Source organism: Bubalus kerabau, chromosome 16, assembly GCF_029407905.1.
Source record: "Bubalus kerabau isolate K-KA32 ecotype Philippines breed swamp buffalo chromosome 16, PCC_UOA_SB_1v2, whole genome shotgun sequence".
Classification (NCBI taxonomy): Eukaryota; Metazoa; Chordata; class Mammalia; order Artiodactyla; family Bovidae; genus Bubalus; species Bubalus kerabau.
In genome coordinates, this window is record NC_073639.1 from 16,225,348 (window position 1) to 16,242,034 (window position 16,687).

The 16,687-nt window shown below is 42.5% G+C and overlaps 1 protein-coding gene across 5 annotated transcripts; it reads right to left on the bottom strand.

Moving 5' to 3' along the window:
- Positions 1-776: 776 nt before the first annotated feature.
- LSM6 (LSM6 homolog, U6 small nuclear RNA and mRNA degradation associated) lies at positions 777-15,917 on the bottom strand. 5 transcript variants are annotated; one of them, XM_055550140.1, is made up of 4 exons: positions 7,983-8,003; positions 7,647-7,762; positions 4,168-4,281; positions 777-1,168 (listed from the first exon to the last, which is right to left on the bottom strand). In XM_055550140.1, the coding sequence occupies exons 1-4, from the start codon at positions 7,997-7,999 to the stop codon at positions 1,134-1,136; spliced, it is 282 nt and encodes a 93-aa protein (XP_055406115.1). In that variant the 5' UTR covers positions 8,000-8,003; the 3' UTR covers positions 777-1,133. The 5 variants fall into 5 exon arrangements, with proteins under 5 accessions (XP_055406115.1, XP_055406114.1, XP_055406113.1 ...); XM_055550139.1 differs by lacking the exons at positions 777-1,168; positions 7,983-8,003 and adding exons at positions 3,420-4,003; positions 11,856-12,090; XM_055550138.1 differs by lacking the exons at positions 777-1,168; positions 7,983-8,003 and adding exons at positions 3,420-4,003; positions 8,092-8,347.
- Positions 15,918-16,687: the final 770 nt, after the last annotated feature.

A 16,687-nucleotide genomic window follows, 5' to 3' on the forward strand; every position in this document is an offset into this window, starting at 1 on the left:
GCACAGGCCTGCAGTGCAGAAGGCAGACGCCTGCAGGCGGAAGACCAACATGATGGCCACACCATTGTCTCGGGTTCCTTCAGCCACGGTGCCCAGATGTATTTGTTGCTCTGAGAGCCAGCGTAAACGGTTCAGGGAATACAGCAGGGTTGAGGGAAGTGCGTAAACAGAGTGGGAAACCCTCCCCGCGGGAGCCACATGAAGAGGAGCCACCCTGTGCCAAGTGACGTGGTTGCTGGAGCTCTGCTCCCAGACGAAGTACTCAGCTGGAGCTGGAGAGAAAGGCTTTCCAGGAGCCCCTCCCTAAGCAAGAGCTCCGAGAAATTCTGCCCGTCACAGACGAGCAACTGGAACCTGAAATGAGTTTACAAACTCCAGGCCTCCCTTTCATGCAAATGATGGGTCAGACTGCACAGGACTGGCTCCTCCCCGCCACGTTCCCAAAATGAGAGGACGGCGTGGGAGTCCAGCTTCCGAAAAGGGAGCAAGAAAACCCACCCGGTGAACAGCATCCAAAAGATGCAAAATGACTGTGCACAGGCTTGGCATCAGAGTGTTTCCACCTGCCTGGTAGGCTGCAGCCCTCAGAACTGCCCCACTCCTTTTGTGGAAGCACCACTATGAGACCCCCAATTCTATTTCCTATCAAGGTGGTGGAGCAGAGGCTGAGCGTCTGGTCTTGGGGAAACTATGCAGCCTCAGACCTGAGACCAGACGCCTGGTGGCACGTCTTCCCTCGAGCACCCTGCACGGCAAACATGAGAGGACACGAGAAGGCCGTCTCTACAGTGTTTTATTAGCCTCACGCCCATTATTTCGGTCAGTCCCACAGGCAAAGCAGTCAGATCAAATGGCGTTGCTTGAAAACTTCCGTGTAGGAAGAAAAAAATTTTCTTTCCACTTAAAAAAAAAAAAAACTTTTTGCTTTCTGACAGAGGTAAAAGAAAATGACTGCAACTTAAATATGAAAGAACTCTTTACAATTAAATCCACAATTTTACACATTTATCTCCATCATGTGTCAGTGAAAAATCACCAACTATTACAAAACACGAAAAATTATATGACAGAAGAAACAAAAAACTTGATAAAAAATATATCTCGGTATGAAAAGTACTGTTGTCTTGGTGTCTTCACATCCTCCTCTTCTGTGTACTTATATACAACACTGAAAAGAAAAAAATGAACAAACTGAAAAAAACTGCTCTTAAGTATCATAACAGCCAGTTTTAACGGCACACAGACTTCAGCCTGATACCTCTGCAAGTTTCAAAGTAATCTTCAAACCACACAGTAAGTTCTAGAACTACTGTAAGGCTAATTTTATGATTTGAGACCTGGGTTTGATGTCTCAGAGGACTGTGTTCTGGTCTTAGCCATATGTCTGGCTAGACTTGCAAATCATGAACAAGGGGATAAAATAAAATGTATGTGAAAGTCTCTGGAATCTTAGAATGATTTATAAATTGCAGGTATAACAATTATGCTTGTAGTCAAAAAATATTAGTAAATCTACCAGGCCAGACTTCAGACTAAAAACACTTAGTTTCATCCGTCTTTTCAATATAATCACTAAACTTCCTGTTTACTTTTTTAAAGTTACATCAGGGTAAACAACAGCTGAAGAGTTTTAAATTTTTGTTAAAGACACCAAAGTCCTTCTTCTGAGTTCCCTGTAAAGGGTCAACCTTTGGTGTTATCCAAAGTCTTACTCAGCTAGTCCTCTCGTGACCACCCACACAAACTCTTTAGGGTATGTGTGGCACATCTGAACTAGACCGCCCTGGACGGCTGGCTCACAGGAGGCAAGTTTCCACCAGGGGTTACCACCCCTTCCACTCTGGCACCTACCCCAATTCTGACAGCTTTGTACAAAGTGAACATTGACAGCTATCTTGATCAAAGGATATGGTACAGATTAATCAGATAAGCCAGGATCCTCTTTAAGAGCCTAGGATGTGAATTATGGAGTCTAAAGATAACTAACCACCACTAATTACCCCATGGAAAAGGTTACATAAAGGAAAGCATCAGAAGGACAGTGGAAACACCCCAAGGAAACTGGCCAAGTTTGAGATGTAGAGTGTTATGTGACAGGATCGACCTTATCACCTCTCACAGAACCCACAGCTGACTGCTGTTATCAGCTGTCTTGAGATGAGGAAAGATCATTAACATTTCTCCGTGAGTGGAAAGAGTCAAATAAAAACAATATTAAAGATAGGAGGCCTATTCTTCTTCACACTGGAAGAACTAAAAAGGGAAGATACAATGTGACCCAAATGTTTATAGCAACACTATTTACTAGAGTCAAGACATAAAAGCAACATTAAGTGTCCACTGACAGATGACAGACAGATGGATAAAGAAGGGTACATGGAATATTATACAATGGAATATTACTCAGCCATAAAAAAGAACAAAATAATGCCACTTGCAGCAACATGCATGGACCCAGAAATTATCATACTAAGTGCAGTAAGTCAGATAGAGAAAAAGAAATATCATATGGTATCACTTATATGTGGAATCTAAAAAAATGATACAAATGAACTTATTTACAAAACAGAAGCAGATACCGAAAACAAGCTCATGATTACCACAGAGGAAGTGGGAACAGATAAATTAGGAGTTTAGGAATAGCAGATATAAACTACTATACATAGATAAAAACTATATAGAGAGACATATAGTTTTATCTTTATGTAGATATCTCTCTATATAGTTTTTATTTATATATAGGTCCGTATAGTCAAAGCTATGCTTTTCCAGTAGTCATGAACAGACTTAAGAGTAAGACCATTAAGAAGGCTGAGCACCAAAGAATTGATGCTTTTGAACTGTGGTGTTGGAAGAGACTCCTGAGAGTCCCTTGGACTGCAAGGAGATCAAACCAATCAATTCTAAAGGAAATCAACCCTGAATACTCATTGGAGGGACTGATGCTGAAACTGAAGCTCCAAACTCTGGCCACCTGATGGGAAGAGCCGAGTCATTGGAAAAGACCCTCATGCTGGGAAAGATTGAAGGCAAAAGGAGAAGGGGATGCAGAGGACAAGATGATTAGATAGCATCACCAACTCAATGGACATGAATTTAAGCAAACTCCAGGAGACGGTGAAGGACAGGGAAGCCTGGTGTGCTGCAGTCCATGAAGTCGCAAAGAAGACACAACTGAACCACTGAACAACAACAACAAATGCAGATAAACCACAAGGTCCTACTGTAGAGGACAGGGAATTATATTCAATTTTATAAACTATAATGGAAAAAAATCTTAAAATAATATATATACATTCAGTTATATATATGTGTGTGTGTGTGTGTATATGTGTGTGTCTGTGTGTGTGTGTATGTATATAACTGAATCACTTTGCTATACACCAGAAACACAATACTGTAAGTCAACTACTTTAATAACCAATTTTTAAATAAAATAAAATGAAGACATAATGTGAAGCAATATGGTACTGTATAGACAGGAGACAGAATATCTACCATAAAAGTCAGGATGTTTAGTTCACAGCAAAGAGATCCAATTGTAAGGAGGTGGAAGAACTTATCCAGAACTGGAGGATGCACAATAATAAAAAAAACAGAAATCAAGAGTCGCAGAACTCCATTTGGGAGATGACACCAAAAAGCAGGGATGGGTCAAAGGATAAATCCCCAGTTTTGATGTCTTCCCTTGAGTACCTTCAGAGCCATATTTCCTCTATTGTCATCTTTGCCAAACTAAGGGATTCAAATCTCCGACAAGAAAGGCATTTCAAAGCTTGACAGAGAAACAGGACAAGTTAACTGTCAAATGATGCAAACCAAAGGTAGCAGGGAAATACCGGCCATTCTCAGAGCCAGAGTTCCCACCGCCAGGTGAGAGACGGCGTTGGGGGAATATAACGCATTGTATCCGAGAACAGAGCTCAGCGCCAGTGTACCGAGGCCCTCGTCAAGCACAGGGAGGGAAGAAGAGAATTTCCAGTTCCAAAATGCCGTGAAGCATCTAAAAGAAAAAATGGCCACAGCAAAGATTTTACAGGAAATTAGAATTTAAAAACCAACAAAGCAAAACTAAAACTGAATTATCCAGAAACCTGCTGGTGATCTGATTATAAAGAAAGAGACCTATTGTGGATGCTATACAACTATAGAGTGAAGGGCTGTTACCATTGTTTCCTCGGATAAATGCATCCCCGTACTTATTCTTCAGCTGTCCATTTACATACTCCTCTGTCTGCTCCAAGGCTATATTCATGTAGCCATCCAGGCAAGCCAGGACCCCTGCAGACGGATTCAAAGAGGAGACACACAAAGCAAAAGAGTTGAAAATTACAGGGTATACCTGAGAGCTGACAATCTCTTCATTCATTAGCTCTTACATGCTTAATATAAAAATTCACACTGTAAACGCAACTCAATAGAGGGAAGCACAAAAAGTCTTGGCTTTCTCTCGGTCTGAATGGAGGCTAAGGCCCGTACAGCACCAAGGCCATCGCATACCCACAACTGCTGGCAGCAAAGACAAGGAGCTGCTGCCTTCCTCAATGGATGCATGGCAACAATGGCAAACTTTTAAAACCTTCACAAAAGCAACACAGAAAGAATATTCCAAGTAAAATCCCATTCTTTGACAACTAAAGACAGGAACAGGCAGTTAGGCACGAACAAATGAGCACGAGCCACGCCTCCTCACGCCCCCAGGCATGGCATTTCTGACTTCGGCCACTAAGGGAAATATGGCTCTGGCCAGTTTATCTCGTTCTGTCACAACATCCCGTGCAGCAGATGAAAGTGGTCCAGGGTTAAAAGGAAGTCTCCACAACGTGTTAAAATAATGGAGAAGAGGAGACAACAGGTGTCCTGAAAGAACATCTTCACGCTGGGACTCCTGGTGAAGCGCGACGTGAGTGCGCAGGCCCCACGCTGCTTCACAGCACACCCCTCTCCCTGCCGCTCCATGCAGAATCTTTCCCAATCCGGACAGATACAGAAAAACTACCAAAACATCCCAGGCTTTTTAGGAAATTGTTCAAGTGAATCTTTTCCACTGTGTTAACATGGCAGCAATTTTGCAAGATTTGATCTGATGATCCTTCATTTAAAAAGACTAAGATATGTAAACCACTGACTTCTGAGTTTCTAATTTCAAGTAGCATTTTCCAGAAAGACAATTTAAGTAAAAACAAATACTACAAACTTGATTCGATTAACCAAGTCGACAGTTCCATTTAGCCTCAATTTCGTTAATATGCTCCTCACTCTCTGCCTTTGCCCCCATTATCCTCTCAACAAAAAGTTTCTTTTCAAAACTGTGTGTGTCTGTGATAAGAGCCCAAGACAGTAAGCTAACAAACCCTCCTACAGGCTGCGAACTTTCAAAACATCAGCATGGATTGGGAATAATTAATAATTATTTCCTATCAGAAGAAAGCTGAAGCTACAACTTTATGGTTTCTTTCTTGCTATATCTAAACCACGGTCATAAGTGAGCAAGAAACTTCTGAGACAAGCTACATAAATGTTTGAAAATTAATTAAAAGCATTTAAAATAAAATCTTCCCTTCTAATAAAAATATTCTCACAGCAAAGGGTTTTTGTTTTTGTTTTTTTTTAAGAAAAAGCTTCCTAGAGGTTATAAATATGATCCTCTCCTGTATTTTAATCTAACAAGGTTGAAAGGAAATTGACAGAGAGCTGGCTTCTCCCCCACCATTTTTATTTAACCACATTCTTTATAGGATGCCCTAAATAGTGTACATTTTCTTCTAATATATAGAAGCCATGGCCAGACATTCATAAAAGGAGAAAAATTACAGTTAATACCCATATGAAAGGTTGCTGTAACTTACTAATCAAAGAAATATAAATGAAAGGAGTTATTACTTGTGGAACTAGAATGGAAAAGTCGAAAGCAAGGCTAACCCAAGAATTGAGAAGAACACAGACAAGAATAAACCATCTGCTCTGATAGGGGCCAGTTGGTACCCTCTCTGACTCTGAGACCCTAGCCCTAGCCCACAAAAATAAAACCGTGGTCCATACACTCATGGTACTCCTCTGCAGCCATTCAACTGTCTGTATCATGAGAGAACTGAAGGCATTTTTCTAATGTTAAAAAAAAAAAGACCAGAATGCACATACAACTGATCCCACTTATGTAAAACTATGCTTCTATGGAGACAGATCCAAGTGGGTAAGGCTGATTATCTCTGGACGGTGGAATTTGGGGAGATTTAGCTTTCTTCTCAGAGAAGGCAATGGCAACCCACTCCAGTACTCTTGCCTGGAAAATCCCATGGATGGAGGAGCCTGGTAGGCTGCAGTCCATGGGGTCACTAGGAGTCGGATGCGACTGAGACTTCACTTTCACTTTTCACTTTGATGCATTGGAGAAGGAAATGGCAACCCACTCCAGTGTTCTTGCCTGGAGAATCCCAGAGATGGGGGAGCCTGGTGGGCTGCCGTCTATGGGGTCGCACAGAGTCGGACACGACTGAAGCCACTTAGCAGCAGCAGCTTTCTTCTATGTACAGGCTTCCCTGGTGGATCAGGGTAAAGAACCCGCCTACCAATGCAGGGGACGCAGGTTTGATCCCTGGGTGAGGAAGATCTCCTGAAGAAGGAAATGGCAACTCACTCCAGTATTCTTGCCTGGAGAGTGCCACGGACAGAGGAGCCTGGAGGGCTACAGTCCATAGGGTCCCAAGAGTCAGATACAACTTAGTGACTAAACCACCACCATTCAGTATAAAGTCTCTAATTCCATTACAAAAATCAAATTACACTGGAGATATGTTATTAATGTTCAGAAACTAATACATAGACAGCAGAGTATTTCTTAACAAGGCTTTTGAGTCAAGCTTGAGTCTGAGTCCTAGCTCCTCCCTTACTAGGTGGGGATAATCAACAGAGATCTCAAAAGGATTTACGTGATGACAAGATAAAAATTAAAGTGATTCATGCACACTGGACCCATAGTAATCTCTCAATAAAATTAAGTTTTGCATGTGTGGAAAGTGGAAAAATCTCAAGAGACTAGGATCATTATTCAGGAGAGTGATCAAGAAAAAGCTTTAAAACTCTGCTAATGAATTAGCTATCTACAACTGTGAAATATTCCCAGTAATTTAACATATCTTAATTTTGGAAGATTAGGAATTTAGTTATTTCAGAAAATGAAACTGGATACCTTTCTTCCACAGTTAGTTTCAGTGGTGTCAGAGCCTCTTAAAAAGGGCACTTCATTCTCTCCAAGAACAAAAAGATGTCTTTGGACACCCCACGCATTTCGTGAGTGGGAAGTTCACACTATAAAATGATACTGCCTAAATAGCTGCTCGCCAATCTTGACTACTTCCATAAAAACAAATGTGACTGGGCCAAGTTCTTCAGAATCCAGTTACTCAAGCCTGGCTATCGCCAGGGACACAGGCACACGAATCCCAAAGGAGAGACAGGAGCCCCAGATCCGGCCAGAAATCACAGACATACGCTCTGTGGTCAGTTATCTCTCTAAAATGAACTGTCTCCGGGGTAGGAAAAGAAGTGGGCGTAAAATCTGTTGACAACCAAGGCTTTTTTGGTCTACTGGGTACTTTGTTACTTCTTTAGCAAACACCAGTAAGGATGAAGCACCGAAATCTTACCTCGATAATCCACTCCCGAATTTAATTTCACCACAACTGGTCGCCCAATGATTTGCTTCAGGAAGTCACTGGGTGTTTGCTTCCGAAGACTCATTTTAACAATCCTGATCAGAAATCTGAAAAGGGGCAATGAAGGCAATGCCGGAAGTTAATTAGTCAGCGGAAAAAAACCCAAAACAGAACAAAACAGGAAGCCCTTAGGGTATTTATAGGAAATCAAGCGTCAAAGGACCACATGTGCAGAATCAACATTACTCCCCCACCACGCCCTTAACAAGACAGCTAACCAGTACCTTCCAGAAGCCAGATCCTAAGCTAAGTGTTTATACACATTACCTCATCCACAGCCTCATCACAGAACAGCCCCGGGTTACCGGAGTCCCTGTTCCTAATCACTTGTCCCCTCCCTTCCCGCGCAGTCAATATACCCATTCCCACCACTCACCCAACACTTGTTTTATGCTGAGTGCTCTGCTACGATCCTTCGGAACCTCAAATGTCATCTTTACAAGAACCCTGGGAAGGTTTTAAAATCCCCATTTTGCTGATGAAAATAAAGGCCCAGAAAGATGAAATAAAAGTGCCCCAAATGTGGCAAAATCAACGTCCAAGTTTGAATCAGTCATGTTTTAAAGCCACTGTTTATAGAATATTTACAACAACTGATGTCAAAACAGTATCTCTAGAGAGAATTATAATTGAAAGCTAATATTTGAATGTACTACAGGCCAGCACTTATGTAAGCACTTCACATGTATTAATCCACTTAGCGCTCAGAGGTAGGTGTTGTTTTAACCTCATTTTACAGATGACTAGAGACAGAAAGGTCTAAACAGCCTGTTCAAGGTCACATAGCTAGTAAGTAGGCCAGCCCATGTCTTAATCACATCTTTATGTTGCCTCCTGAAAGCTGCTAATGTAGCCAAAGATTTCTATTTATCCTATTATAGCAAATAAACTCTCCATGACAAAGAAAAAAATCTTACAAATCCAGTATAATAGGGGTCTGAAGTAGGGAAACAGCATTATACACCCAAATCAATCACAGACATACATAGCTACCCATCGCACCTTTAATATATTTTTTAATAAAAATTCATCCTGTTTTATAAGTCCCTGCTTTCAAAATACTTCGGTAAACAAATATAACAAAGCTGCAGTTACTTAAGCAAAACTTGGGAAATTGATTCTTCTGTTTCAGTCATATTCAATATCACTTGTATCCAGTAGCTATATAGCATCACACTGAAAAAAGCATGGGTACAATGCATGAAGGACTTGCCTCAAGAACTTGTGTTGGATTTTGTGTTTTCAATCAAAACTTTTCATTAACCATTCTCCCATTAATAGTACTACTTATTTCACTCCAAGTCTCTCCACTCAAATGATCTGAATTCAGGCTGAAGATCACTATATGGAGGCTTTTCTCAGCATGAATCAATGTAGACTCAGGAGCAGCCTGGACAAGCTAGAATGCTAGATTTTATTGACTCTTCCTTGTTTAACAATTTTTATGGACACACTCTGCAAGAGAATTCAAAAAACGTACACACAGGCTCTCATCTTACAGATTTTAGAGTCTAGAAGAACTTAAACTCTTGTTTAAGAGCATAAGCACAAAGTGATTTTGCTTAGTTCTCAGTCATGCCTGACTCTTTGCAACCTCGCTCCTGTGTCTCTGGGGGTTCTCCAGGCAAGAATACTGGAGTGGGTTGCCATGCCCTCCTCCAGGGGAATCTTCCCAACCCAGGGATTGAACCCAATCTCCCACATTGCAGGCAGATTCTTTACCATCTGAGCCACTAGGGAAGTCCAAGAATACTGGAGTGGGTAGCCTATTCCTTCTCCAGGGGTTCTTCCTGACCCAGGAATCAAGATCTCCTGCATTGCAAGCAAATTCCTTACCAGCTGAGCTACTGGGGAAACCCTCTTGTTTAAGAGTGTGAGCAAAAAGTTATTGTAACCGAAGTAAAATAATTTTCTTTAACCAAAAAAAAAAACATATCAAATTAAATAAAATACAAATTTCAAAAACTATTCTTGAATTTGGGGCTGGTACTTGGCCCATCCATCATCCATTCCACCTCCTCAAGGGTGAAGGATTTTTTTTTTAATGTGATCAACTAATTATTTTGCTCAGTAAATCTTACCTTTTCCATTGAATTGCCAGTTTATTTTTTTAGCTACACAGGCTCAACAGATAACTGACATTTCAATTACTAATCAGGACAATCACTATTCATTCATGACTCAGGCCACATAACAAAGTTATTTATGCTATTTTGAGCCCAAGAAAAAAAAAATTACAAAGTAAATACTGTAGCAGATTCAGTACCTTTAGTGAGTTTAGTAAAAATAAATAAATCTTCCCATTTATCTATAAAGTGTCTTATTTCTCTATGGAACATGCATTGTTCTGCGGCTGAGGGGCTGAAGGCCCCATAGAGACTCACTCATTGAGTCTTAAGCTCATTTCCTGTCAGATGCTAAATCCCATTATGTCAGCTTCTTCATCTACAATATTGACAGAAAACTAGTTGTTCGTTTTCTGCTTAAAAACCTCACTAAGATGCATTCTGACATGAAAATCTATTAACTACCTTGTCTGAAGTTAAAAGTCAATAGAGAAAAGTTCTCATTGCTTTCTGAGATGCTCTTCTTGGGTTATGACCCTATAATTTGACTCAAATAAAATTTTTCATTTCTTAAAAAAAAAAGTTAAAGATAAATTTTAACCTAGACTGATAGTTTGACCAACTGATATTATTTTTAAAATGTTACTGTCTTTCCTTGCCTTCTAAGTTCTGCCATAAAGCCTCATCTTTACCCCAATTAACACTGATCACTTCTTGAAGGCATTCAACACTTCAGATTTTTATGCGACACCAACTGGGGACATAATACCAGTAAGAGTTGACACTCCAAAGGGGGCAGAAACATGCAAAAGGAGGGTTTCTCTCGTTTTTGTTTTTTTTTTTTTTAATATTTATTTCTTTTTATTTATGTATTTATTTGGTTGCTCTGGGTCTTAGCTGTGGCATGCGGGACCTTTAGTTGCAGTATGTGGAATTTAGTTCCCTGACCTGGGATCGAATCCCAGCCCCCTGCACTGGGAGCCCAGAGTCTTAACTGCTGGACCACCTGGAAAGTACTGGAGAAGCTTTTCAAAGTCGTATGTATTTGGATAAAATTATCCAGGGAATAGCACATAGAGAAGACTCATTTAGCCCAGGCCTGGCAGATCAAAGAAAGATTCCTGGGGGTGAACCTGAGCTGAGTATGGAGTAAAAGGAATCACCAGCCTAAAAGGCAGAGAAGGCAATGGCACCCCACTCCAGTACTCTTGCCTGGAAAATCCCATGGACGGAGGAGCCTGGTAGGCTGCAGTCCATGGTGTTGCTACGAGTCGGACACGACTGAGCAATTTCACTTTCACTTTTCACTTTCATGCATTGGAGAAGGAAACGGCAACCCACTCCAGTGTTCTTGCCTGGAGAATCCCAGAGGCAGTGGAGCCTGGTGCTGTCTATGGGGTCGCACAGAGTCGGACGCAACTGAAGCGACTTAGCAGCAGCAGCCTAAAAGGAGAGAAATCTGAGCAAAGGCATCGGACAGTGTTTGAGTTTGAAGGGAAAATGCTCCCCTATGCCTGGAGGACAAGCAGCAGCTGCAGACGGGAGCAGGGCCACCAATGCAGGAGCAGGGCAAGTCAGGCTGACCACGACAAGCCTGCAGGTCAGGGCCACACGTGGATCACCCACATCACGTGGATATCCTGACTCAGTAATGCTGGGGCGGGACCCAGGAATCTGTGCCAAAGCCTAGAGGACTCTTCTAAACTGGGCAGCATGGGAAATACTTGTGTCAGTGATGGAGACCCTGGGAAGCTTTGAAGCAGAGATCTGATCGAATACAGATTGCAGACAGGCCCTCTCACTGAGTCCTGGCATCACAGTTTACCATCTGGCGGTTGTTGTCTAGTCGCTATATTATGTCCAGCTCTTTTGTGACCCCGTGGACTGTGGCCCACCAGGCTCCTCTGCCCATGGGATTTCCCAGGCAAGAATACTGGAGTGGGTTGCCATTTCCTCCCCCTACTTGGTTACCTGTCATTATTTATTCTCTTTCATATACCTTATTTTTTTTCTAAATGAATTTTTTCTCCCTCAAAAGACTGGAAGTCATGTAAAAGAAGAGACTAGTACTCACCTACTCCCCAGAACATCAATATTGTGCTAAATCTTTTAGAAAAAAAAAATTTTTTTAAAGTTCTTTGTAAAGAGGATGGTTGCTCAAACACATTTTATCCATCACTTTGGGCAAGTGTATCTTTTACATTCGTCTTCATTAGGCTTCCGTGGTACTCTTGGTTACTTAACGACTCGTCCATAAATCCATTTTGTGTGAGTAAATTGGTCTCGACACCACAATTTTTCCCATGACTTGGCTCACGTAATTTTAAGTTTTCATCTTTTAAATTGGATAAGGCAGAAGGAACAGTTCTGTTTCTGAAGGAAGAAAAAAGCCTCTTGAACCATAAACACGTAAGAGGAAAAAGGCTTCCTTGCTTCAGGGTCACCTTGATAAAATTTCTGTTCAAAATTAAAGCCGTAATCACCCTCTAGGCCTACTCTCCCTCCCGACTCCTACTCAGGCTTGTTTTAAACGACCTACTCTCATAAATGGCTATTAAATCAAAAGCAGTATATTTCCCAGCAGAAGCTCCTGAGAGGTCTGGTATGAGAACATCTGCTGACTGCCCTGGCAGAGATTTTTTCAGGTAGAAGAATGGGGAGCAGGGTGAAGAACCAAACTATGTTCATCCCACTGGGTGCCAGGCCACGTGAGATTCCTGAGCAATTCACAGAGTAACCCTGGGAGGTGGTGAGCAGAGCTAAGGCTTGATCCTAAAGCCGGGGCACTTTCAGAGGTACAGCTGCCCTTCTGAATAAGTCAAGATGCTCTTGTTAAACCTGGGGAATGGCCAGAGACACAGTGTGAGGTCTATTTGGAGAGCAGCAACACAGGGGAGGGGCGGGGCCTTCCATGGTGGCTCAGAAGATAAAGAATCTGGGTTTGATCCCTGGGTTGGGATGATCCCCTGGAGAAGGGAATGGCAACCCACTCCAGTATTCTTGCATGGAGAATTTCATGGACAGAGGAACCTAGCAGGCTACAGTCCGTGGGGTCACAAAGAGTTGGACACAACTGAGCAACTAACACACACACAGCACTGGGTTGGGGGGAGGGTGGATACCTAAAGTGACAAAGGATTATAAATTAAGCCTGTGGAGATATATAAAAATGGTCAAACGGAAAAATATATATATATTTAATTTGACTGAGTTATGTCATTGAGCAAAGACATCCAACTCCTTGTTTCTTGGCAATGTTCACTGTAAAATTTCCCCCATTTACAGTTTAGGGTGGAAAAAAGATTGCAAAGGAAAAAACTGCAGTGAAACCTAGTACTACAACCCAAGTAAACACAGCTGTAGACTAATACGAGAGTGTCAGGGAGGGCAGAAGACACGGTGAAAAACAGCTCTCCATGGATTTCCCTTTCCAGACAGTGGATACATGACCCTCTCTGAAGGCTCAAACCAACCCCTCCTTCCCACCCACAAGGGGCGACCTTCCTCCCTGCTCTCTTAGGGGCCACGCTGACTTGGCCCTCTGCACATCCAGAGCGCCTTTCGCCAAAAAAAAAAATTAAAAAAGTTGTGTATTTGCAACATACTGATTGTCTGGCTCTGTGAACACCTGGAATTTTATTGGCTAGGGAAAGGGCCCCACTTTCAGCTCCATCCTGGGGTGTCTAGCACACCCAGCCCCTGCCTCTGTTGTGGAGAGTTGTCCTTGCTGTTTAGTCACTAACTCGTGTCCAACTCTTTTGCAAACCCATGGACTGTAGTCCATCAGGTTTCCCTGTCCATGGGATTTCCCGGGCAAGAATACTGGAATGGATTGCCATTCTCACCATTGTTCTCTGATCTTAAAGCAACAAAAAGTTTTAAAACATCTTCAAGGGTTAACAGATGAAAACCAACAATGAAGTATTAACCATGTGTCAGAGTATAAATTGTAACTTATTAGATATTTTATTCCAACATATAAAGAATCTAAAAACAACCTTCAAAAAAACCTTGAAGGGACGGTGACTCTAAATAATGAATTTCTAGTCCTGGCCATGAAAAGTCCCATTTTTCAGTGCTACAGATCACTCAGGATTACAATCTCTGTTATGTGGCACAATTCTAAAACAGTAGACTATGGAAATATATACATACATGTAAAATATTACACTTATATATATATATACATCTATTACATACATACATGTATAAAGCCGAATTACTTTGTTGTACAACTGAAACTAACACAATATTGTAAATCAACTACAATAAAAAGAAGTAAATAAAACAACCGAGTAATCCAGGGGCGTAAGTATCTTTCAATTCTAATCCTGAGTATGTCACTGCGCAGTGCAACACCGCATGTGTAAAGACTACACGCTTGGGATGTGGGAAACCTGAGTTGTAATCCCAGCTCTGCTACTTAATTAGCAGTGTGCTTGGATTATTCACCATTCCACCTCTCCAGGCCCTGGGGTTCTTCATTTGTAAAATAAGGGAGTTATGCCAGAAGATCACTTAAGACAGACTATCGCTTAAGGGATCATCCGGCTCTAACATTCAGTCAAGGCCGATGCAGTAACTCCAACAATACACATACACGCATTCTAACATCCTCTGACGTGCTCAAAGGCAAGCAAGTGGAATCATAACATATCACTAACACACACACACACACACACACACACACACACAAATCCAAAGAGGCTCAACCTTGCCGGTAGATATGGTAAAAAAGAATTACATTTGGTGAAAAAGGCACAGTCAGAATGATGGAAATCACTAAAACTTTTTTGGCAAACAATTTGGCCATGTGTATGAAGACTTAAAAAGACCCGGTAAGATCACAGTATCTATTCTAATAACTTCACTTCCAGAATTAGTCCAAGAGAAGAAAACGGCAACCCACTCCAGTATTCTTGTCTGGAAAACCCCAAGGACAGAGGAGCAGGGAGGGGTTCGCAAAGGGTCTGACTCGACCTAGCGACTAAGCACACATGCAATCAACTTAAATATTTTTTTAAAAAAAGGTTTATCAAAGTATTGTTTGGAACATTAAAATGAAGCAAAAATCCACAAACACCCTAAACGTCTCGCTGTCGGTAATAGTTAAGTAATTTACAGGACCTACACAACGATGGTTTAGGCAGCCAATAAAAAGAAGAAACAAAAATTAGAAATGATATTTAGGAATGATTTCTAAGTGAAAATGAAAAACTAAATATACGGTTAAGTGATACAATGGGTACAGCCTTAGCTCAAGTACAAACCAGCCCACACAAGAATAAAATTCTGAGACTGTAGTGTCGTGAACACTATTTTCTTCAGTAAACTCTTGTGTATTTACATTTTTTCTCTAATAAGGGGTGGGGAAAGAACAGAACAAATCGCTCTCAGTATTATCTCCGCATCATCGCAATTCCAGACACGGTAATACATGCTGACCACGCAGGCACACCACTGCACAGGAATGCCGCCGCGATAGGACTGAACACCAAGCAGCCGTGGGCATCCCCAATCTGACAACTCCGGAAGCTGGGCCAGCGCAGCCTTTAATTCCCGGGGGTCAGGCGCAGCCACGCCGATGCAGCGGAGGCCAGGCAATTCCGGGCGAAGCCTGGCCTAGCGTACCACCTTCCCGCCGAATCCCCGGGCGCAGGTCGGGACTGCCTGCGGAATCTTAACCACCAGGAGCGGTCTCGGGAGCAGACCTGGTGAAGCCCGGCCGCTGCCGTTCCTCCCCGCGCGATCTAGGCGGCCCTCGGGGAGAGCTTCTCGGGGTCGGGATCGGGAATCCGGGCGCCAGCGATCCCCGATCTCCCGGCAACGGCAGGCGCCGAGGACCGAGCCTGAGCGCCGCACCTCGCGCGGAACCGCCACCCGATGGCCCCGGAGTGCGCGCTCGCTCCCGGCCCGGCCCGGGGCTGCCGCTCCCGAACTCCACCCGGGGCGAGGGAACACTGAGGCCTCGGATGGCCCGCGCGGCCGTGCAGCTCACCTCGCGGCCGGGATCCGAACCCTTACTCCGGTCACCCCACAAGCCCGGCCTCCGCCGACCCACCGGGCGAAACCGAAACTGAAATAGCCGAGGCGGAGGCACTTTTCGGACTCAGCCAATCATTGCTTTCCGTGACTACGGCAGCCCGCGAGGACCGAAAACCGCACCGCGCCGGAGTGCGCAAATCCCAGAATCCGAAGATGAAGTTGGTGCTTGGAGTCAAAGCGGAAAGCACTGTTTCTCTCTTCTAACAGAAAGCAAACGCCACTACCCCTCCCTCCCCCACTCCCTCGAAGAAAAAAAAGCAACACTGGAAGTGATCTTTTAATCAGGATTTCTTTTAGGCTGAAATGTTTAAAAAAAAAACAACAAAACTTGAAGTTACAGGAAACTGGAATTCACTGCTAAAGTAATGACTGTGCATACTTAGAGATGTCCTGAAATTGGATAACTAAATGCAAATAAATAAATAAATCAAGCAACCTCGAATCTTTAAATCCACTTTTGGATTTTGCTTAAATGTGTGAAGACGAAGTCGTTATAAGCAAGAGATTGTCTCCATAGCGACGTTAATTGACACAAAAAATTAAAATCACGAAAGTAACTCGTATTTTATAATATAAAGTGCGTTGTGTTACCGACTGGTTCTAACTGGAAATGGTGTACGGACATTATTTAAGTGCTGCTATGGGATATCGGTTTGGAACTTCGCGTGAATTCTCAATAGTCTTGCTATTTGAGGGAAAGGAAAAAGAAGAAAACTGTTATGCCAAGACTTGATTCCTTTTTTCGCTACACACATACCCTCATCAAATTAAAACTTACACTTCAATTCTATTCCAAATTTGTGATGCTACAAATAAAGCGATGATAGGTTTAAATAGATCTTTAACTCTGTTTAAGTGTTA